At 49.7% G+C, this 23,097-nt stretch overlaps 2 protein-coding genes across 3 annotated transcripts in view; both read left to right on the forward strand.

Annotated features, from left to right (window-relative positions):
• SOCS7 (suppressor of cytokine signaling 7) overlaps positions 1-13,177 on the forward strand; it is a 29,829-nt gene extending 16,652 nt beyond the window's left edge. For both annotated transcript variants that reach the window (XM_081029046.1, XM_081029047.1), the window contains 3 exons: positions 3,671-3,806; positions 4,174-4,323; positions 7,424-13,177. In XM_081029046.1, coding sequence (XP_080885172.1) covers positions 3,671-3,806; positions 4,174-4,294 — 257 coding nt within the window. In that variant the 3' untranslated portion in view covers positions 4,295-4,323; positions 7,424-13,177. The remainder of the gene's footprint in view (positions 1-3,670; positions 3,807-4,173; positions 4,324-7,423) is intronic.
• A 7,930-nt stretch (positions 13,178-21,107) lies between these two features.
• Positions 21,108-23,097, forward strand: part of ARHGAP23 (Rho GTPase activating protein 23) — a 74,907-nt gene continuing 72,917 nt past the window's right edge. Inside the window, exon 1 of the mRNA XM_081028853.1 lies at positions 21,108-21,234. Coding sequence (XP_080884979.1) covers positions 21,226-21,234 — 9 coding nt within the window. The 5' untranslated portion in view covers positions 21,108-21,225. The remainder of the gene's footprint in view (positions 21,235-23,097) is intronic.

Here is a 23,097-nt window from a genome sequence, read left to right on the forward strand (position 1 = left end):
TAGTGTTTGCCCCTGGACCCTAAGTGACCTCTCTTTGAAGGATTGGGACAGAGGAGGCAAAGCCAGTGTTCTCCTGACCATTGTTTGCTGCCCTCCTTTGCTTAGGAAGGTCTGGGCGTTCCATGAGGTTGACTGACTACAGGCGAGGACTCACCGAGAAGAGGTAGTCATAGCCCTTAGGTTGAGCCGTCAGCCTGCACCGGGAATTTTAACTTAGCACATTTGAAAAAGAGCCCGTTTGTTCAGACCTTGGGGTGATAACTGAATGCCCACAAGGAGCCAAGTATTATTTCATTTAATCCTTACAAAATCCTTTGAAGGGACATTACAACTTCTCCCTTTCTGTCTCTCTCTTCAGATTGAGAAACTGAAGTACAGTAGGTTGCAGTGCTAGGATAAAGTGTCAGGTTTTTCTGGCTCAAATCTAGAACTGGGTGCACTAGCAGGGCATGCCAGGGATCATAGGAATCATAAAGGCGGAACTAATGGGAAAGTTCTCAATGGTGGCAAATAGGGAGCAGAAGGAAGGTAATTAGAATAAATGGAATAATTAGCATCTAGAGGAGGAGCCCTTGGTAAAAATGATGGCACCTGAGCTTGATTTCCCCTTTTATCATAGTGTTGGAACATGGTCATAACAAATCTGAGGTCGCTGATTACATCTCAGTCTGATCCATTTCACAATTATAAATGAAGCCCCTAACACCAGGCAGCAGTCTCAAAAAGAGAATGTGACTGGATTAGCACAAAACCTCTGACCCTGGGAAAGCCATAACTCGAAGCAAACATGTCGTAGTCGGGAGACTCTTCATCATTTGCGAGGAAGAGAAAATACCCTTTTTTTTTTTTTTTAAGATTTTTTTATTGGGAAAGGGGAACAGGACTTTATTGGGGAACAGTGTGTACTTCCAGGCCTTTTTTTCCAAGTCAAGTTGTCCTTTCAGTCTTAGTTGTGGAGGGCGCAGCTCAGCTCCAGGTCCAATTGCCATTGCTTGTTGCAGGGGGCACAGCCCACATCCCTTGTGGGACTCGAGGAATTGAACTGGCAGCCTTGTGGTTGAGAGCCCACTGGCCCATGTGGGAATCGAACCGGCAGCCTTCGGAATTAGAAGCATGGAGCTCTAACCGCCTGAGCCACCGGGCAGGCCTTGTTTTTTAATCACACTTTGAATTACACAACTGTAAGGAAGTTGGTCATTTCCTCTTTTGTAACCATCATAAAGCTTATATTGCTTGTTTAATGACATGTCTTCCCTGTATCCCAGGGTGTCTCAATTTAGCACTTTTGACATTTTGGGCTGCATAATTCTGGTCTTCAGGGAACAGTCTGGTATGGCAGAAAGACCGTGTTCAGGTGCTTAGACTTGAAATCCAGATTTGTCACCCCTAACCTGGTCCATGTTGGAGGAAGAGAAAATAGTGAAGTAGTTGGTGACTGCATTGGTGCCCAGAACCCCTGGCATGAGGACCAGAGGAAGGTTCCTGCTGATCACTGTTCACCTCGCCCTTTCCCTTTCAGCTGCACTGGTGTCTTACCTTGTTTCCAGTGCTAACCTCTTCTATTAACTGGTTCTGATGTGAGAGCACCAATCATTTGCTGTTTGGGGGCAAACAGTAAATGGTCAGGTTGACACCAGGGAATATCAGAGAAGTAACAGATTCCAAATTGCTATTTGTGAACCTAAGGCTAAAAATAACACAATTAAATAGGCACCTATGTATGGTCATTAAAATTCAAGTAGGCAAACAATCATAATTATATGCTGCTTATTAGCCTGATCTCTTTAGGCACAAGTCCAAACTGTTGCATCTTTGGGAATAAATAATTAGATACATAAATTACTTTTATTTCTGAAACATCATGTTGAATTTAGCAATATTACAACCAATCCCCAAAAGCTTTCTGTTTGCCATAGTTTAACTTAGTAAAGAATACTTTAAAAACATGAGAGAAAGGGTAAATTCAAACAGGCATTTGAACCCGAAATCATTTTTAAAACCACTTAAGTTTAAATATATTCAAGAGAGAAATTCATGTGTGAATTCTATTTTTTTAGTGATGTGTGAGAAGAGGGCCAACCATGTGGGTGGAGGGGGGCTACAGAGCTTCAAAATATAAACCTTAGACTTGAAGGGGTAGAAGTGAAAAGGAGAGAACTAAGGGAGGCTGGTCATGAAGGAACCAAGGTGCTGTGACTGGCCTGGACAGCGCCCCCCCAACAGACATAGGGACAGGTGCTTGCTCTGAGGAGACTCCTGGGCTTACCACCCCCTTCCCACCCCCACAGAGGTTTCCTGGGGTAAACTTTTCCTCAGACAGCAGGTGTTCAGGGCAGTGGGCAGGCCTGCTTTGTTGATTCTGTGCTTTAACAAGTTCTCTTAGCCCAATAGGCCTCAGTTTCTTCACATGGGAAATGGGAATAATAGTGGTATCTAAACAGTACAGTTTTAAAGACTAAATGAGTTAAATGTTTTTAAGATAAACTTACTTGTTGCGTAGCAGTATAATATGTATTTTAATTTTTTGTTTGTTTTAGAAAGTCAGTTGTCAACAACCATGAAAAGGCTTCGGGAGGCAAGCTCTAATTTTTTCTTCTCATGCCTTGAAACAAAATTTAAAAACTGCTTGAAATTAAACTCCAAAAATAGTAGACATTTTATTTCCCAACAAATTGTATCTACAGAATTTTTTTTGATATGACAATGGCTGAGAAAATAATTCTTGCAAAGATTTTGCAGCTCAGATTCTTTCTGAGAACAGTTTGCTTATTTACTTTCCACAGCCCCTTTGTGTATTAAAACCAGAATATTCTTTGTTCCTTTGAACCTGTTTCAGTGCCCCTGCCATTCTGGGTGTCTCCATTCTGTAGCGTAGACCCTTGGGGGGTTGGAATTTCCCAACACAGAGCCTGCTGATAATTGAGGAAACCTAAGAGTGGGGGGCTCCCGTTGGGCCTGGCTGGCATTAGTCAGCAGGCGCTTGGGATTCCAGCTTGCCCAAGCTACTGTAGTTGCTTTGCTTTTAATAGCATCATCCTCTTTTTTTTTGTTCCTGTACCCAGCCTAAAATTTCAGAAGCAAGGAGGGTGGTTGGGGGTGGGGGAATAAGAGGTGATTAAACCTGACTGTCCTGTCTTGAAGTAAATGGCAGAAGTGATAGGCTTGTAAACTTTGATCTCAGCTGTTGCCTTCTGCTTACCAACCTGTCAGTTAGAATTTGGTGGGGACCCTGCCTAATAGCCTTTTGAGTCCTTGCCTTCAGGGTATTGCTAGATGTGCTGAACAATTATCCCCCATTCCCAGGAGGGATGCTTTTGATTCTTGTCCTTCCCTGAGAGCCTCAGGCCTGGGATTGGTCACTTGGCTCCCAGTAAAGTCTCTAGCTTGGCATTTTTCATTGGGTTGTTTTAAGAGCAAGACTCTTGACTATTAAGAGTGACGCTAGGGAGGCCCTCTGCTGGGGAGAATAGATTCTCTTGAGTGTGAAATCTAGTGGTAGTGCTTTTGCAAACGGAAATCAGCAGGCCTTTGTGGAAGGGAGCTTTTGCACAGAACACATAGATGAACGGTAAAGAACCCCATTTCCCTTCCCTGGACTCCCTTCATGAGGGAGACTGTAGTTAGCTGCATTGTTCCCTCTGAATGTTTCTCTTGGTTTTCATTCTTGAAGGACTGCCACCAACTCCAGTCCAGCTGCTCTATCCAGTGTCCCGATTCAGCAATGTCAAATCCCTCCAGCACCTTTGCAGATTCCGAATCCGGCAGCTCGTCCGGATAGATCACATCCCGGATCTTCCACTGCCTAAGTACGATGGGGTCTTCAGGGCTGGGGGCAGGAGGGAGGGTTAGTTCCCGATGTTAGCCAGGCCTACACTCTGACTGCACAGGCCGCTCCTTTCACTTCTCCTGGCACCTAACTCGAAACTGTCACATTTCTAGCCAGAAGGGAGCAAGGTGTGTGTGTGTGAGCCTATCCTCTGCAGTCTCTATGAAGGGTGGAGGGAAGGAGACAGAACTATAATAAAGGAGAAAGTGGGGATTCCATTAGGGTAGCGGAGTCCTTGGTGTGGTCTCACCACATAGGATTGACAGAAAGCGTCGAGCAAAGGTGGTCTTTTTGTAATAATCTGTGTAAATGACACTCTGTGTGTATCCCTCTTGTGTGTTTCACAGACCTCTGATCTCCTATATCCGAAAGTTCTACTACTACGATCCTCAGGAAGAGATATACCTGTCTCTAAAGGAAGCGCAGCTCATTTCCAAACAGAAGCAAGCGGTAGGACCCTCCACGTAGCGAGGGGCCCCTGCTGGTCACCTCCAAGGGTATGAGCTCTGCTTCTCTGTCCAGCCATCTTCTTCCTGGGCAGCTGTGATCATGTGAGGGCCTTGTTCCCCTCCCCCCCCCGTCCTGTGTGTATACCCCTGCTCCCAGCATCTGCCCACAGTTACCACATCTGATAATGAAGTCCCCAAGGGGTGCACACCCCAGTTGGGAGAAGAGCAGATAGACGAGGGAGGCTTAAAGAATATTTGCCAAGCAACGTGCAGGCTAACCCCTGAATGTGGAGGACATGCACAGGTCGCTAAGTGTGCAGCTTTCTCATACTTCGGCTAATCTCCCTGATACTGTACAAATGACATATAAAGCAGGAAACCAAACGGGAAGGAAGCTTCATCAAAGGTAACACAAACATGCCTTTAATTGCAATAGGCATGCCCTTCCGTGAGAGCTCCACTATGTCCCACAGCTTGGCATAGGGGATGAGGAAAAGAGCTCACTCTTCTCTTTAGAGTTCAATTTGGGCCACTGAAAGTAAATTGTTCAATAGAATAAGTGAATTAACTAAGGAATTCATTCATCTAACAGGCTGTTCTCCCATTGCTGCACTAACTGAGCCCTACTCATTTTCCCATAAAAAATCTTGGAATACTGGTTCCTGCAGATGGCATTGAAAAGTAGAGAATAGGGAACAAAATTGCCAGAGAGGAGTGATTTTGGTAGTGTGGGTTTACATGCAAGATCTCACATTTCCAGTGATATATTATTGGGGTGCAGTCACACACACCCCCCCCACCGCCGCCACCACCCCCACCCCCGTCTTGCCTTAGTGCAGAATGTCCTTTTAAAGCACTGAATACTTCTGCTTCTCTTATAACCTCTCTGTTCCCGATCTCCCACATAAAACAAAGGGGGAAAATCCACAGGAGCAACAGCCTTAGAGTGAGAAGGGGCCTTTAATCTCTCCACCCTCTCTGCTCTCTGCATAACAGAAGAGTGACCTTTAGTGTTTATGTCCCATGGATTTTCTTGAGCCATGGCTAAAGTGAACCCAGCTGTGTGTCTGTCTTGGCTCTGGAAGTCCCTGATCCTGTGTTATTGGGGGAGAGCATGTGGGCTGGGCTAATAAGGATTAACCAGGGAGAAGGAATGAAGAGGAGAGATCAGCAAATGGTAGCTGGGAAGCTGCAGAGTTTTAACTTAAAGGATCCTGGATTGGGTATACAATCTCTTATCATTGCTTCAATTATGTGCAGATTCTATGCCCTCAGAAGTGTCTCCTAAGGCATCGGAATCTCCTAATGTTTAGAAGCATGTTTCTGTTTGGTGCCTTTGTGGTTGAGCTTAGGATGGGAAAGCAGAAGGGAATTGGGAGGCCCAGTTACCTGACTGCACCCTTGAAAGGTAATTAGGACCCTTCAGTTACAGCATCGCTTCTGTGGATGCTGTGCCCTGGGAGGAACCCATGTGAACAGAAGCACATTCAGAGAAAGACTCAAGAAGGTGGAAGGTTCCAAACTTCATCATATGGGGAATAAATGATTAACATGAGCAGAGAAGTTGTAGGGTGAGATGAACTTTATAGCTAAAAGAAGTATTTGATGGATTTTCCTGAGGAAGGGAAGAGTATTAAACTTACTCTGTGTGGTTCCAGGGGCTGGACCAGGACTATAGTGGATGTAAGTTATAAGGAGTTAGACTTCAGTCCAACATTAGAAGAACTGTTTTAACAGAGAGGTCCAAAAATGAAATGGTTTTTCCACAGGAATTAGTGAGTTCCCCATGTTTAAATTCACTTAGCAGGTATCTGTGTGTGTACGTATACATGTACCCAGTGTGAATTGGGAATAGAATGCTGAGCAAGATCGTCAAAGCTCGTGTTCTCACTGAGCTGCAGTTCTCATAGGGAGAGACAGACAGAGAACATGTAAATAAATGAATAGGTTCATTTTAGTTGAATAGGTTCATGTTTTGAGGGAAATAAAACTGGTGAAGTTAGTGATTAGTGGTGGGATACGACTCAATTTGGATGATCAGGGAAGGCTCCTGTGAGGAGGTGACATTTCCGCTGAGATCTGAATATTGAGGAGTTAGCCAAGCAAGGATCTGGGAGCAGAGCATTCTGTGCAAACGGTCTTGTAAGTATAAAGTCGCTGAGGTGGGAAGGGACTTGATAAGATCAGGGGTAGGCATTTGTCGCAAGTATGGGGGCCAGTCATGTGTTGGTCAAGGATTGAGTTGAACTTCCAGGGTCTCTTTCTTGTGACACAGGGATTGTTGTCTGTGGCAAAGAATAAGCATCATGCTGTACTTGCTCCTGATTTAGACCCTAGGATCCCATGAAAAAAGAGAAGTAACACTTCTCGAAGAAAAGGTCTTTCAAGTGTAAAATTTTGGTCCCTATGACTTCTTGTTGGTAAGGCTGATTTTAATTTGGGAGTTCTGAGTGGACCACTTGGTCTGTTACCTGGCGAATTTCATGCCAGGGTGCTTGGAGTGTAACAGCTTGAACAAGTACCCTTCTTAAATTAGAAGGTAGAAGCTGCACTGGCCTTGGTGATTATGTCAACCCTCTTCAATGGCCAGAAGCTGCAGAGACCTACAGCTATTTCTAGCTAGCTCTCAAAGGGTTATGTCAGGGGTTCGGCCCCTTTTTTAATCTCAGGGGAGAAGGGGGAAGTAGGTAGAAAATTGAGAAGGGAAATAGAAAGGGGAAGTTAGGCATTATGGTAGGACATATTTACTAGTTCTTTTTTTTTTTTTTTAATTTATTTTGAGTGTGTTTTTCCAGGACTCATCAGCTCTAAGTCAATCTAGTTGTGGAGGGCGCAGCTCACAGAGGCACATGTGGGGATCAAACGAGCAACCTTGTTGTTAAGAGCACTGTGCTCTAACCAGTGGAGCTAAGCGGCCCCCTTACTAGTCCTTTAAGAACGTTCAGGTCATAGGCTGCTCAGGCCCCTCCAACAGAGGCCATTGCTACATCGCCAGCTAGCTGCAGTGTTTGTAGAAGTGTTTGGCTAGCCAGACTCCATTCCCCTTTTGAGCTGTGCTTCTCTACCTCCAGAGGCTGGGCTATTCTTTCACTCCATTTTGGTTCCACTGGGTTGAACCCCTCTAATTTTTTTCCCTTTTTTTGCCTAGCCATTTGGTTGCCAAGCTCCAATTTTGAAGAACCAAATGAAGCTACTATGAAACGAGGAGTAAGAAAAAACAAGAGGGAGTAGTAAGGGTTGGGATCGTCTGCGCAAAGACGTTGGTTCCCCTCGCCGCCTGGGGCTTGGAAGAAGCACACAGCCGTACTCTCTGAGTGGGGGCTCCACCGTTTGCATCCGCCCCTGTGATATCTGGGAACCTGATGAGCTCCTTGGAAAACTGGAAGAAGTCTCAACACTGTTCCTTTTTCACCAGTTTTGTTTTGGACATTTACATTTCTCGGTATGAAAAACTCACCTTAAAGACAGCTGGGGTTTGTGCCCATTGGATTGGACATGGTGTGAAGAGTGAGCAGGTCCAAGGGGGAGGGGGACCGCCAGTGTGGGTCATGCAGCTGGTGCCAAAGGCAGAATGCGAGTTTTCACCATTGACCTTGAAGAAGGGAAGAAAAGGAGTCAGAAGTGCAAATCGAGTTGGGAGTTTCTGAAGGATGAGAATCTGCTTCTCTTTAAGCATGAGTAGCTTCAGTGGGAGCAGGAAAGAAAGGTGGGTGGTCTCAGACAGAAGATTACGGGACAGAAACTGGCAGATGACTTCTGCTGGGGAAGTCGTGACTCCTTGCATCCTTTCTTTTTAAGGTTTAGAAACCTAATTACAGAATCACCTCTCATAGAAGCTGGATTCGTTTTATTTTACTTGATTCCTGAGTTCTGTGACCTCAAGTTAGCCCCGTTCTTCCTCCACCCTCAACCTGTTCCCCAAGATAACTGTACATTTCACCCTGGTCGTGGTAATTCATTCCTATTGCTTCTGCTAGCTGTCAAGGCACTAGTTTTTCTCATCACCTGAGTGGTTCAGAGCTCCAGTCATGGGCTGCTAAAGGTAATGGAGCATGCTTCCAGATTGTTAATAGCAAACTGTACCATGACTTAGGAGTCAGTGTTACTTACCTCCATATGTCTGTCGGCTAGTGAGAGGGAATGTGCAGGAAGGTGGGAAACGAAGCTGTCACGTTGTCCTCTTCCTAGAGAAAGCTTTCTACTGTCTCAGCCTTAATGGGACGTCCTTAGATTAGGAGGAGGAGAGCATTACATCTCATGTGTTTGGGTTTATCACTGTCGTCCTACTTCTGGGACGCGAGGTAGCAAGGGCTTCTATATTTTCCTCTGTTTTTTCTGGCAACACGAACATTTTCCTGAGTCAGATCCTGTTTGCCCTCCTTTCACTGGGATTCTGTCAGATGCTGATTTCAGAGTTGCCTGTCTTCCAGGTGGAAGTGAGGAGGAGGGAGAAAAACTCCAGTGCTTTCCAATGGTCCTTAATTTTTCCTGAAGCAGGCCATTGCCAAATCATGTAACATTATAAATTTGCTTTTCTGTAGAGTTACTCTGGGGAAACTTTTGCAATTAAGATGTGAAAATTGAACTGTTTGGTCTTTATTACTCTTTTCCAGGGAGTGTTCCATTAGACCGCTTCTTTTGGTGCCCCTGTGCTTTATATCTGTCTCATCTCCTGAGATAAGTAATACTGTCGGGTTCGTGGGTTCCTGATGCTTTGGGGTGAGGCCTCCGTGACTTGTTAATTTACAGGACTGTCTCATCTGGAAGCACTGGCCTTCTGCCTTACGACCTGCATAGAATGACCAGTCTTCCTCTTTGCAACTGAATGGGGAGGAAACTTGCATTGTTACTTGGCTCTAAAGAGGTGGCCCAGAAAATGAGCTTTGTAGCATAAACACAGCCCACCTCTGATTTGTCAGGAGCTGCTTCTCTCCTTGGCTTCCATGGTAGTATTACCAACCAGTTAAGATTACCTACCCAGAAATTGGCTTAACCTGTGAGTCTTACCTCTTGAGGATACAGATTAACTTGCCATCTTGCAGACAGTGCCACCCCTCCCCGACCCCTCACTGTAGAGCCTGAAGTCTGGAATCCATCGGGATCCTTGAATGGCTGATGTGCAGCTCTCTGGGATTTTTTTTCTGTAACCACTTTCGCTACACATAATTTTTTAGTTATTCTTTAGTATGTGTTTGCTTGGCTCTTGGGCCAGGTACTGTGGAAAACACAGGAGTCAGAAGGTGTGATATCTGGCTTTAGGGAACTTTTAGGTGACTGCCACTCATGAAGCAATTGGAGAGTGACTCAGTGTGGCAGGGAATCAAGAACTCTTTAAAGAAATTCAGAGTGGGTAACATCAGGGTAGACCATGATGTAGGAAGGCTCTGAGGCGGTGGGTGAGGCTTTGGGTTGTAGGCGAGGGCAGGACAGTGAGATGAGAAACACATGAACCAAAAGCATGGAAGCGGAAATGTGCATGGCGTGTACTGAACAGTGCGCAGCCCTAAGTTAGAGCAGAAGCACCTAAGAATCCGTTTTCAGTGCGAAACTTCCCAGGCATCAGGCAGGTCTGAGTGAGTGCTGAGGGCTTATGATGGCAAAGTGGAGTCCAAAGCCGGAAGTCAGCAGGGTTCCTGCTGGTGGCCCAGGACCTGACCTCACTGCTCTCGGTACAGCCTGCATGAGAGAGGCAGAGCTCCTGGACCCACTGTAGTACCAGGGTTTCCACTGGAGAAGTCCTACACTCAGGTACAAAACCAAGCCAGCTGAGGAGGGCCAGCCTCATCCCTGGCTTCCGTCTGCCCCGGGAAGGGTGGTGTTTACCTGTGTCTGTGATCTGTCTGCATTAGTCACAGCCCAGGCTGCAGCCTAAGTCCTTTTTCTCAGTAGAGCGGGTACAAGACAGTGCAAAAGGGGAGAGGCTCCATCAGGAGATGTGGCGGAAGAGGTGGGGTGGGGGCAGTGGGCTGAGGTGCCGGCATGGTCAGAGAGGAACCGGAGCGGGAACAGCGGGCCTGTCATTAGCACTCCCCTTCATCTCCCCTGGCTGGGCCCACCCCCGCCTTTGCCCGGTCTGTGCAGTGCTAATTGAAATGCAGTCTACAGAGTCTACTTGTTCCTTTTGGGTTGTATTCTAAAGTCACAAACTGGAAAAGGTTCTCAATTTTAGAGACCCCTTAATGATTTGTAAGTTGTGAGTGGCCGATGTAGTACCCTCAGGCCCTGCCTGTGTAACCCTCACTTGTTTCTGATTGACCTGCTGTAATCATCCTCAGGATGGCGTGAACCACTGTGAGCTCGTGACAACTACTGCTACAACTTGCTATTACTTGAAACTTGTGTGCTGTGGTAGGAGCGCAGGAGTGAGGAGGGTGGGGGCTTTTGTGTAGGGACCAAGTAAGTGGGTGACAGCTGGGAGTTTGGGACCCTTGGTGATGACCTTGGCCTAGTCATCTGCCTGTGCCTACATGTAGTGAATGTATAGTCACTGGAACGTGAGCTGAGGACTGTAGCCACCAGCCTCCCAAGAGGAAAGGCATGATGGGGAGCTTGCCACCCCGGCCGGTTTCTCCTCCACCTCCATTCCTCCTTTTCTCTTGACTCATATAGGCCCCTTATTAAGGTTGGGTATGACGTGGAGCTAGCTGCCAACACCCATACACTGCACATCCAGGAAGAACTGGGGAGCAGAGAGGGTTGTTAGTGGTCCCACATCCGGGTGTGAGACTAGGGGGAGCTGAATGCCCTGGGGTGCCAGCCCATTCAGGCCTCCCCCCAGCTCCTCAGAAGAGCATGGCCTGCTCGAAACCCTCAGGGCCCAGCAGGGTGGGCATGGGAAGAACTTTTCCCTTGGCTTCCATCCGTCCCTGCCCTGCCACCTCTCCCTTGGCTTTGAACCCTGAGATTGGAGGACCGGGCACTGGCCTAGAGTGCTGTGCCTGCTGAGGGCCAGGGGAAAGTTGTGTGTACGTGTGCACATGTGTGTCGTCATTTGCAGGAGTCTTGCCACCAGTTGGGGTGTTGAGAGCATCTCCACTGGGGGGAGACCCGCCATTTGTTTTCCACTTTTAAGAGAATGACATGCCCCCTGTCCCTAAGGGAGGAGCTTTTGAGTTAGACATTTTCCCTATGGGAATCCTCTTGGTTTGGTCTGTGGGAAGGGGGGTAATGGATAAATGATTTTTATCTCTAATCGTCAACACAGCTGTTCTGACACTGAATTTGTGCTATCGCATACGTGTAGCCATCTTTCTTTTCACTGCAGCAGTGTTTATCAGTAGTTCAAATGATTTATTTGCTCCTGGGGAGTAAAACCTTTTTTATTAAAAAAAAGAAAAAAAGAAAAAAAAACGAAAAGTGCGACCCCCCCCCCCCACAGTGATAGGATTATTGGGCCATGCCTCTCAAGAAGGCAATGCCCAGTGTGCCGGTCCCCGTGATCTGTCCTGTTTTTACTCAGCACAAAACGACAGGAGACCTCGAGAAAACGGAGAGCAGACAAAGCCTTGGGAAGGAGCAGTGCGAGGGGTTGTACCGCAGAGAGGGGCACTGGGGGCTCAGGTGCTACAGGAAGAAAAATAGTGATGAATTGTATTTAAAATGTTGACTCTAATCTGCCAGGAAAGACCTTTCTTTACATGCAAATTCCATGTTGTCTTTGTCCTTTTCATCCCTTCTTGACCTTCCTGGTAGGTGCTGTCCGGTTTCTCCCTCTTTCCTTTTCTGTCTTCTCTGCCCCTTCTCCTTCCCTTTCCCAGTCCCATCTACCTCCCGGGAAGCCAGCCCTGCACGCTGAGTCTGTGGCATGCCTTCACACCCATTTCATCTCATTTAGAGGGTACCTGGAATTGCTCTCTCCCCCTCTCCTTCCCCCTCCGCCATGCCAAGAGGCATTAAGGGACAGGCAAAAAGCAGCCAGCCATGGCCGGAAGACAGGAATGCCTGGTTGCAGCTGGACTGCGATCATAGTTGCTCCTGGAGATAGAGTACGAGGAACGCTTAGGACACTCTTGATCAGAACCCAGGATAATCCCAAAGCGCACAGCCCTGCTCACAGCTGTGTCCTAAGCCCCCTGCCCAGCTCAGGTGGAGTGGGAAGGCTGGTCTGACTGCATCCCTGGTGCTCCCTTGAACAGGGCGCTGCCCCTTGCGTTGGGCCCGGAGCCTTTTCCAAGGGACAAGCATGACACAGGCACCACTGGGCAGCCCAGGCGTTGGAATGCCCACACTGGTGCTGCCTGGGCATAGCCACTGCTGTACATTTTTTGATTGTTTTAAGAAACTCAAGAGGGGTGTCATTCTGGGCTCCTCGGGTGGCTGTCCATTCTTCACCGGAGGGGAGCCACACCCCCTGCAACCACTCTGTCCTCTTCAGCCACCCTTCCCTCCAAGCCAAAGCGTGGCCTGGCTTTTCTCTTCCCATTTAGTTTTCCTCCTTTCCTCTCCCTTTTTGTGCTTAATTTATTAAAATAGTTGCTGTATAATTTATTTTCATAAACTATAAAAATTACTAAATGGTTAAAATAGACTTGCAGGCCAATCTTAAATGGGGTGGGAGGGTCTGAGGGTGGGTGGGGAAAGATGTTTTGATATAAACAAAACAAATGCACTTTGGGTGTGTTTTGGTATTTTTCTGGGGCTAGAAGGGTGGGTGTTGGGATGTCCCTGTAGATTAGTTCCAGAATGGGGTGTCTGTATATATTGTATTAATAGGCATGTTTGACTCTTGTAAAGGGACATTAGTAGCTGCTGCAGGTCCTGTTTGAAATCCCATGTACAATTCCCGGTTTTTTGTAAGTGTCAGTGCGGGAGACATTTGACTCTTGTGTTTGTATCTCCTTTTTATGATTGCTGTACTGACCATGTCTTTTTGGGGAGGGGTGAAAAGAAATTTGAAATAAAAATGTTTAAAAATTATTTCATGTTATTCAGTGTGTGTTTTTCAATCCCTCTCCCATCTCATTTGACTCCTCACACCACACACCCTCAAGGTCAAGTGACCCACTCTTGGGGACTGGGCAACCCCGGTGACCTCAGCCAAGCAGAGCACATCCAGAACTGGTCTTGTCAGAATTAGAGATGTGGAAAAATTCCCGAGTCTCATGGTCATTGCTCAAAGCTGCCTTCTCCTTCCTTAGGAAGTGCAGGAGAATTCCAGAAAGCTTTCTGGGGGGCCAAGTGCCTGTGGCCCCTTTGCCTTGGTGAGCAGTGGTGTGGGGCTGTACTTAGGGAGAACTCATATTTTATCTTGGTACATAGTCATTTCTAGCATTTACCTAGGCCGGCAGTCATGGGGTTTTCATAAATTTAAACTGCTATTTCTGTCTTTCTCTCTTGAACTGCGCTTTCTTTGGAGAGAAAAAGACCAGGTTAAGTCTTGTTCTTTGCCTTCTCACCCAAGCCCTTACCAAGTTCCCACTGAGAGGAACAGTGTACCGCCCTGGCACATTTTGGGGAGTTTTTTTTACAATTTCTCTGCACCCTCAGTGTGGGAAACATGCTGAGAGATGAAATTGAGTTCCCAGGAGTTGCATTTTCAAGGACTGACTAGAAAAGCTGCAAGGAGAGTCTGGGAATCCCTGCGTGCCAGTCAACTCATTCACAAGTCTAATGTTGCGTTAGGATGAAATAGTATTGTATCAATGTGACAAAATTAACGCTTGATTAAAGTTTTCTTCCCTTTTGGAAGAAAAGGTGCTCCGAGCTATGAATTGTGAATATTCCAAGGAAAAATGCTTAGCTCAGAATTCAGCAATTCAAATGCTTTAACGACCGCCATTTGGACAGTTTGTCAATCATCAGGAATCTTTACTAACACCATCAGTCAAGAGTGTTAATGTGTACCTCCTGAAAGTAGAGAAACATAGGTTTTCATCACTTCAAATCAGCATTATTCATATTAGTAAGGAGTGGTTAGTGGTTAGGTTTGTTAGGAAAGGTAGGTACGAGTCTATCGTATGAGTCTGACTTGGGTAATAAAGCCACAGAAGGAAAGGCATTCTTTCGGAAACAGCCCAAAATAAACAAACTACCCCCTCCCACCCTCTTCACCCTAAAAACCTGAAACCGCCTACTTCATCTTCTGTGTTCCCTGGTTACTTTTACCCACCACTTTCTCACAAAGGCTGTTCCACCTCATCTCTCAGTGGCACTCATGCATACCTACCTTCCTTGAATTCAATTATAAGCACGTGACAAATAATAATAGAGCGGGAGATTCCCTCCTCCACTCCTGTGTGTCCTGATTCGGATGAGATGGGAAAAGTGAATTTTCTGTCTGTCTTGGTTCCCTCCAGCCTCTCCTATTGTGATCATCTTGTGTATAATGATTCTAGTGCTTGTCTGTGCCACATGAATTCAGAAAACCAACCATTTTCATCTGGTTCTCAGCCAAAGGCACAAGAGTTGACTCCAGCTCTGCAGATCCACTGGCTGGGTTATCATGGATCTGTCATGGAACCCCTTCCCGAGAGATTTTCAAGAGGAATTTTGACTGCGATGTTATCCTGTGCACTGATCCTCATTTAAGCTGTGACTTCATCATGCATGTCTCCTTAATTGTCGTGTCCTAGTTTAGGCAGTCCTCTTTGTTCACCTGGACGATTCAATAATTTCCCGATTGGTTTTCCTATGTCCCCTCTCCAGTCCCTTTAAAAGTCCTTTTAAAGTAAAGATGTGTTCAGGTCACTTCCTTAGTTTAAAATCTTCGATGACTTTCAACATAGAGAAAAAAAATCTTAACTCCAACTTGATATTCAAGGCTTTCTCCTTCCCTGCCACACAAGCTGCACTCTGGTCGTGATTTATGACTCGAAGTACCCAGATCACGGCACGCCTTCTCCTGCCACTCCACCCTCCCTCATGCCATCCCCTCTGACGGGAGGACCCTTACCTGTCACCATCTTTACCTGCAAAGCTTCTGCTTGTCCTTCAAGTTTCTGCTCCAAGATCACCTCTGGAATTTTCACCAGCCACTTCCGGCCAAACAGATGTTCTTTCCTCTGTTATTTTTTCATGTGTCTACCTGCTTGCTCACCTGTGACCTCTGCTATGTGAGGGACAGAGCCCATGTCCTGTTCAGCTCTCTCTCTGCTCCCAGGATTGACACAGTTGAGTAGCTGTGGAAAGGTGGTGGTTGAGGAAATGAGATCAGCCCTCTCGGTAGGAGTGCTGCTTGTTTCCCTTGGTCTCTAGTCAGCCAGCCTTGAACCTGGATTTTCACCTTTCACATAGGACAACTTGATTGTATGGGGGAGGGGTAGCCACCAAAATGTCAGTCTTCAGAATTTTCTCAAGGGGTTAAAGTTATGGTGGTTGGAGTAGGAGCGTGAATTATGTGATGTAGCTATAACTCGATATGCCAAGGGAGGGATGTGGACTGGGGACCACTTCCTCTTGGTACCAATGGCATCAGGAGGAGGACAGCTGTCACTGCCCTTTGGGTGGAAGATGCTGCTGGTGGGTCAGCAGGCTTTTTTCAGTGACCAGAGGTTGCACCAAACCCCCACCCTGCATCACATCCTGCGCTTCTCATCTCATCCCGTGGGGTGTCAAGGCCTGGCTTTCCCTTACCTGAGACATTGGACTTAGTTTCTGGGCCTTTAGTCTGCAGATCGAGGGGTGGTAGGAGAATAGGAGAGGCTAGCTAGGTTTATATTGGAAGAGAAAAAGAAGTGTGGCAGGGTAACGGCTGAGCTTGGGAGGTGTTTGGAAGATTTGGAATAGGATAGAAAAGTCTGGCAGCAGCTGTCCCCCTGTGTGAGGGATTGATAAAGTTAAGGAAGATTTCAGGGACTTTCACTGAGCATTGGGTGTCATCTCCTGACGCCCCTTCCCTGCAGCTGCCACCCTCCCCCATGCCCTGGTGTTGAGAAAAACTGCAATGGACATCCTTTTCTTCTGACTATGGGCCTATTTATTTGAATGGGACACCGTATGTAGAAGTGACTTCAGGCCAAGCTTTAGACATGTTAAACTCTTATCTCACCTGGAGAGTGGGCTCTGGGCCTTGTCCATTTTCTGCCCTTCCCCCCACCCCACAACCCAACACTTGGCCAGCACACCAAGAGATGCCCCCATGTTTGCTGAAAATGATGGAGTAGGTCACAGACAGTCCAGGAGGGGATATGGCACTAGCGGAGGGTCCTCTGGGTAGAATCACCTTGGGGTCTGCATGGGAAGACAATCATATGGAATGAGAACTCGCAGGAGGCAATGCTGGTGAGAGGAGAACCGAGAATGCCATGTGGAGTGTGGAGGAGAGGCAGCAGGACAGGGTTTTTGTGGGCCTGGATCTCTTAGACAACCTTTTCAAATAAACCTCACTCACCCTGAGACTAAGACACCCTCCTAGAATCTCAAGGTGGGAGGGAGAGGGGTGGTAAGGATGGTGGGCTAAACTCCGATGCACCTGATGGGTCGTTTATTTGCCTCCTCCCCACCTTACATCCACTGCTTACACTGCTGTAGGGAGGACCCGCCCAGCATTTGCAGGCCGGGTTGGAGCGCTGGCTCCACCACTTGCCAGTCATATGATCTTGGGCAATCCATTTATGTTTTTTCAGTCCTCGTGAAATGAGGGAGAGCATTTTTATTTACCTCATGTGTGAGTAAATGAGATAATGCATGTAAAATGCCTGCTACCTCTTCAGCACTCAATATAATAGCCACAGGCACTAATTGTTACCATTATTATTAGCAACATTTTGAGAAAAGGACTGAGAGCTTTTTGCCTTCCCAAAGGCAGAAGGACTTCAAGCCCCTGCCACCAAAGGCTGTAAAGAGGGGTGGGATGGAGAGAGGAGGGAGGAGAGAGAGGTTACCGAGGGCAGGGGAGGCCTGGGGGGGGGGGTTGGGGAGAGGGGGAGCCGGTGGGGCCCGGTGAATCGTTGGGCTTTTCCTGCCACCTAGTGGCCGCCTCAGCGTTAGGCCACCCAGCTGTCCCCTCAGGTCTGGTGGTGGTGGGGTGAGGCTGAGCTTAAATATTCCTGAACACGGTATCTCCACTTCTCCTCTGTGGCCCCCCATTTAATGCCCTGTCCCTTTGGGGACGCTGGCCTATGCCCCATCGTCCACATGGCCCTTGTGTGGGGAACAAGAGCTCTTTCTCCTTTGTTCTCTTGGCTCCTGGGCAGCGTGGGGAGCTGAGGCAGACACCTCAGGGGTTGGTGGAGGCCACTCCTAGGCTCACCCCACCTCCACTGGCTTGATGATGCTAGTGGTAGTCTTGCCCCAGGGGGTGCCAGGGCCTCCCAGTGCCCATCTCAATGCCTGCCTTCTATAAAAACGTACTACTTGGTGCAGGCACAGGGTGAGGGTTCTCCTGAGCCTTCCCTTCCCACCTTCCCCAGAGGATTTTGCCTATCATCTCCAGGATGAGAGGAAGGGGAGACAGAGACCTGCATCCAAAGACGTGCTGCTGAGGGGCCCATCTGGGGCTTCCGACTCAACTTGGTGTCTGGGTCTCTCATCATCTCCTCTCCCTGTGGGGAGGGGCTCTCCCCTCTGAGGAGGCCGCCTGGAATGATGTCCTAGTTGCATCATGTCTGACTCCAGCTGTGACTATTTGAGGAGGGGTTTGACCCTGGGGGAGGGGCCTCAGGAGGAGGCCACGTATTGAGCTGGGAATTCAGGGTCAGGCATCCACAGGCCCAAGTGTCTGCCTGCCACCCACTGCCCTGCCCACCTGGGATGCCCACTTTTCCTCTCAGCCTTGCAGCCTCAGCTGCACCAGACCAGGATTGCATCATTCTTGGCTTTGTTTGCAGAGCAGCAGGTGGAGGAGGGGGGCCTGCTGCCCACCAGTCCCCTTCCCTCTCATCTCCTTCCACTCCCTCCTGGGTAATCCTCCTCCTTCCTCCCTTCTCGGGCCCATGGCACCCCAGGAATTGTCTGCTTTACCCCAAGGCTCTCAGCTCCCTTTCCACCTTCTCCCACTCCCCAGGGAGCCACGGAGGCTCCAGAGCCAAAGGGAAGAAAGATGAGGGGCAGGGACCAGCACCAGGCTGGAAACTGCCCTCATCATTTCTGCTCTCCACCCGGTAGAAGACAGGTGCCACTGCCCAAAGGAACACCTGGTTGTAGCCAGGGGATGGCTTCCCAGAATTTGGGGATAAGGTCAGAAATTGTCACCTGCTAAACTAATGCTAATAATAGTCAACATAAGATAAATAAATTAGGCTCTTTGTGGAAAGTATTTATATTGAATATTTATGTGCTTGGTCTGAGGATGAGACATTTTGTACTTACATCTCATGTGATCTTCCATCAGCCCTATGAGGTGGTGCTGTTATCATTCCTGGTTTGTGGATGAGGAAGCTAGAGCTTAGAGAGGGGAATATACCACACAGCTACTAAATGCCAGACCTTGGATTTGAATCTTGGTCTATCTTCCTCCAGTGTGACTCAAAGCCTCTCAAAGAGAAGATTGGAAAATATGATGCTAACCAGACTTAGACATTTTTTATCCCAAAAGGAGGTTTTTGCCCAAAGATATCCATCAAGAGCCAAGACTGTCCTCTTTTAATCTTATGAAGGAGATAAAATAAGATACGTATCAAATGACCTGGTCTGAGCCTTGCCTCCATCCCCCACTGCTGTCCCTCTGAGGTAATGCTGTTGCTGAAGGTTCTGGCCCACCTGGGATGTAGAAACAGGAAACAAAGAGTAGGAGCTTGTGGGGGGTCCAGCCTGCCAGGGAAAACTGGAGGGTTGCACATGTGGACTCTGCTGGCTTGGGCAGAGACACGTGGGTAGTGCCACACCTTCCTTTCACAGGGACTCTGCTTGTGAGCTTCCTGTTGTGCTCAGGGTGTGTTGATAAAACAGCTTTAGGGTTTAGCAATCTAGCCACCATAACTTTGGCTGGTAGGAGTCTAGTCCTCAGGACCAGTTTAGCATCTTTGGGGATAGACAATTCTCAACCTTGCAAAGCCCAACCCCAGACCTCAGGTCTGGCCAAGCAGCAGCTGTTTCAGAAGCAGCATGGGCAGCTGCTGACACCTTGACCACCTCCTCCTTCTTATTTTTACTTTTCAGTGGCTGCTTCAGCCCTGAAAGAGAAACACAGGGAAACCAACTGGGAAGAATGGAGCCGGCCTTCCACAACCCAGGGCCCAGCTCCACCACGGTCTGGAAAAGGCCGGGTCAGGGTCTAAGGGACATGCTTGCTGGCTGGCACTCTGCTTTGTCTCCTGTCTCTTTAGCCCAGGACAGACTCCATCTGAAGTGACAAAGGGCCCCATTGACCCCATAGCCTTGTGACCCCACCCAAGTCTGTTCCTCCCCTTCCCAGGCAGCCAGCAGGACACTCACTCGGGCAGCAGACAGGGGCCCTGAGGCCACTGAGAGGGCACGGCAGGGAAGCCAAAAGAGGCTGCAGCCAGCTAGGTGGGGAAGACTGGGAGTGCCTGGGTAGTACCCACCAGATCTCTGAGAGAAGGGGCGGCCAGGGGTACAGGGCCACCAATTCTCCTGGCTGCAGTCCCAGGGGCAAAGCAGCAAATACCCTGCAGGGCCAAAGCAGGGGAGGGCTGGGAGAATCCAACCTCAGCCCCAAACTGTGCTGCCCTGGAGCTCAGGGCCTCCCCAGCCTGCATTCCTGCCTCCCTGCCCCCAGCATGCCCCCCACACCCAGCCTATAAAGCCCCCTTTGTCTTGGCCCACTGAGGATCTTAACTCTCCCATCTCAGCTTCCCACCCCCTGCCCCCTCACCCTCTGGTGCCTAACGAAGAGACCAGGGTGCAGTGAGAAGTGGTAAAACCCCCTTCATGCCGGCCTGGGCACTGGCCCAGGGGTTTGGGCAACCAGCCTCTGCACAGTGATGCCCCCTCCCCACTGCCTGCCTCAGGGCAGGTTAATTCCCAGCCCTGTTCACTCAGGAGTCTACCCTCCTGCCCTGGGCAGCCTGCCTGCCTCTCACATGCCTGCTCATGTGATGCCCCCCTCAGTTTGGCCCTGCCTTGTGAGGGGCAGGACAGAGGGGCAGTGGGCAGTCAGGAGCCAGCCCTGACCCGGGGTGGCTGAGAGGAGGAGGCAGTCTTTTGGCCACCTCCTTGGCTTTCACCAGAATGGTGAAAGAATGGGTGGCCCCATGACCCACAAGTCAGGTTCCCGGCTGGTATCCAGGGCTTCAGATGACCCTTTTCTGGCAGTGTACAAACAGTTCAGCCATCTTCCTTCTTGGCACATATCTGGGGCATGCACAGGGTGGGCGGCAGGAATCTCCATCTTGCTCCCCACACCCAGTCCAGGGCTTCAGAACACATTTGAATAGAGGGTGGACCCTGGCGACAGGGAGAGCCCTGGCCCCACCAGCTCCTGTCCTCGCAGGGTCACAGGGTCCAGACCCCGGTTCACTGGGTGGGGACAGGGCAGTGTCTCCCTGTGTGCCAGGCTCTGTGGGTATCTCTGGCCTGTTCTCAGGCAACCCCTGAGATGGGGCACCATCTTAGGAGACAGTGGTCTGGGCCATGAGGTCAGCTCTGTCATCAACCTGTTGTGTGACCTTGGGCAAGCCCCTCTGTGGCCCCTGTAAAATGAGGGGTGGGGCTCCCCTGACTGATAAACCTCAGGAATGAGAGGGGCTTCTCTTGGAGGAGGTCTTCTCTGAATAACAGTGCCTCCAAGACCGGCAGGACAGGGGGTGCTGGCAGTGAACCCCTGCGTGTATGAGGAGGGTGTGTGCATTATACGTGCGTGTGATTAAGTGCGTGTGCGCGCGCGCGTGTTCATATGGGAGCGCGGTGCCTCCACCCGCGTGTGGGGAGGAGGGGAGGGGAGGGGGCGGGGCCTGCGGGGTTGGGCGGGGCGGGGCGGGGGTCTGAGCTGCCGACTCCAGGCGCTGCTCCCGCTCGGCGGCGGCCGGGTGCTGTACTGTTGGGGCACATGGAGGGGCCACCCCGTGCACCCCGCGGAGCTGGCGCTGCGAAGACCGCATAGCTGGCAGCAGCATGGAGCAGGTCAGCGGGCGCGGGACGCGGGGCTCTGGTGCGTGTCTGGGAGGGGAGGAGGATTATAAGGACACGGTGCGGGTGGGCGCCCGGCGAGGGAGGGGGACGCGCCACCGCGGAAGGGGTTGGAGCTCCTGGTGGGGCCAGGGCTCTAGGGAAGGTATGGGGCTGGTTTGTACACACACGCACACACACACGCACGCACGCACACACGCACACACTAGTACCCCCTACCACTGACTCACAGGGAGGTGTGCACAGAGGGAGCACACGCCTCTCTCCCCATCCCATCCTCCTCCAGAAGGAGAGCACCTGCATTTAGAAGCCCCCCTCCCCATTCGGTAAGGTCCCAGTACCTGCTAGGATCCTATGCCTAAGGGGACTGCAGGCTCTGCAGAATGAAGGTGTGACGGGAGGAAAGGTGGCTCTCTCAGGCGGTACAACTACCGCTGACGCCCAGACCCCCACAACTGTCCCCCTTCCCCCCACACATCAGGGGTTTCTCCCAGCCAGGCTCCTCCTCCTCTCCCAGTTACAGCAGCTGCTGCCACCATTTCATAGGAGTGAAACGATGGGGTGGGCAGGGAAGCCTCTCCGTATGTCCCCCAAATACAGACCTGCAGCCCTAGCCAGACCTGGGGGTCTCTCCTTCACACGGCTTCCATCAGAAAGGAGTGGAGTGAAGGCCCCCTCAGGTCAGAGCTCCTGACCCCCCTCTAGGGAGCTCAGCAAATCCTGGATGTTCAGGGCTAGTCCCCTTAAGTGAGCCCCAGAGGGCCCTATCCTGACTTGCAGCCCCCTGCTGGGCAGAAGTGAAGGGGTGCTCCTGGGGCTGCCTTGCTCCCTGTCTAATCCTAACTTGGCCTGAAGTCTTGGGGTGGGGTCTGGAATAGTGAGGTTTTCTGTCCTGTGAGTGCCTGTAAGTGCTGGGCTTGTGCACATGCCCAGGCTCCTTGGGGCTGCTCTGCTGAAAGCAGTGGCCTGTGGGGCCTTGGTCTCTGAGAACCCTCCCTCCAGACTGAGCCAATCCCCGGGCCCCTGGCAGAGGGGTTCATGGGCTGCCTGTGATGGTGGTGAGGAGGGGTGTGAGGAGTGGAGAGGAAGGTGTGAGGGCTGGGTGAAGTCAGGGGATAGGCTGATCCTAAATTCTGGGGTTGGAGAGGGTCCCAGGAAAGAGGAAGTGCTCTGGGCATCTTCCCTGGGCCTGGCGTGATGTTTGGGGCAGGGTTGTGGGCTGGTCTAATCTCCAGGCCTGGTTGACATCTTGGTTGTTAATTTAAATGGCCAGTGGCAGCTCCCTGGAGCACCAGGCCTGGCAGGAGGAAGGGGACTCAATTCGTCATTATCTGCTGTTGTTGTCATTACTGAATACCTTCAATTCTACTCTACAATTTTTTTTTTTACAAAAAACATTCGTGGGGGGACAGTATTAAATGCCACTGAATTGCTCGATTTAAAATAGTTAATTTTATGTTATGTGGATTTCATCTGAATAAGAAAAATAAATAAAGAGGAGCAGGGATAGGAGCCACCACCGCTTCCTGCCTACATGGTCCTAAATGCATCTCCCTGGAGGTGCCCCTAGGCCTGCGGTGCTACTCAAATCAGCCCCATGGTCGCCTCCATTAGCCTCTGTACTTTTCCTGGGGGTTAGCTGCTTGTCTCCCTGGAGGGCAGAGACTGCCTCTCCTGTGCTCTGGCACCGTGGAAGGGAAGAGGAAGCCTGGAGGAGGGTCAGGACGTTGGGCTCCTGCCTTGGCTCCATCAAAGGGATACTGGGAAGCCGTAGACATCTGTCCTCTCTCTGGGCCACTGGTGGCTTTCCCTGTCCTTTCTAGGTGTCCTAGACACCTCTGCTGAGGAACACAGCAG

This window comes from Rhinolophus hipposideros (assembly GCF_964194185.1).
Source record: "Rhinolophus hipposideros genome assembly, chromosome: 20".
NCBI classification, from domain to species: Eukaryota; Metazoa; Chordata; class Mammalia; order Chiroptera; family Rhinolophidae; genus Rhinolophus; species Rhinolophus hipposideros.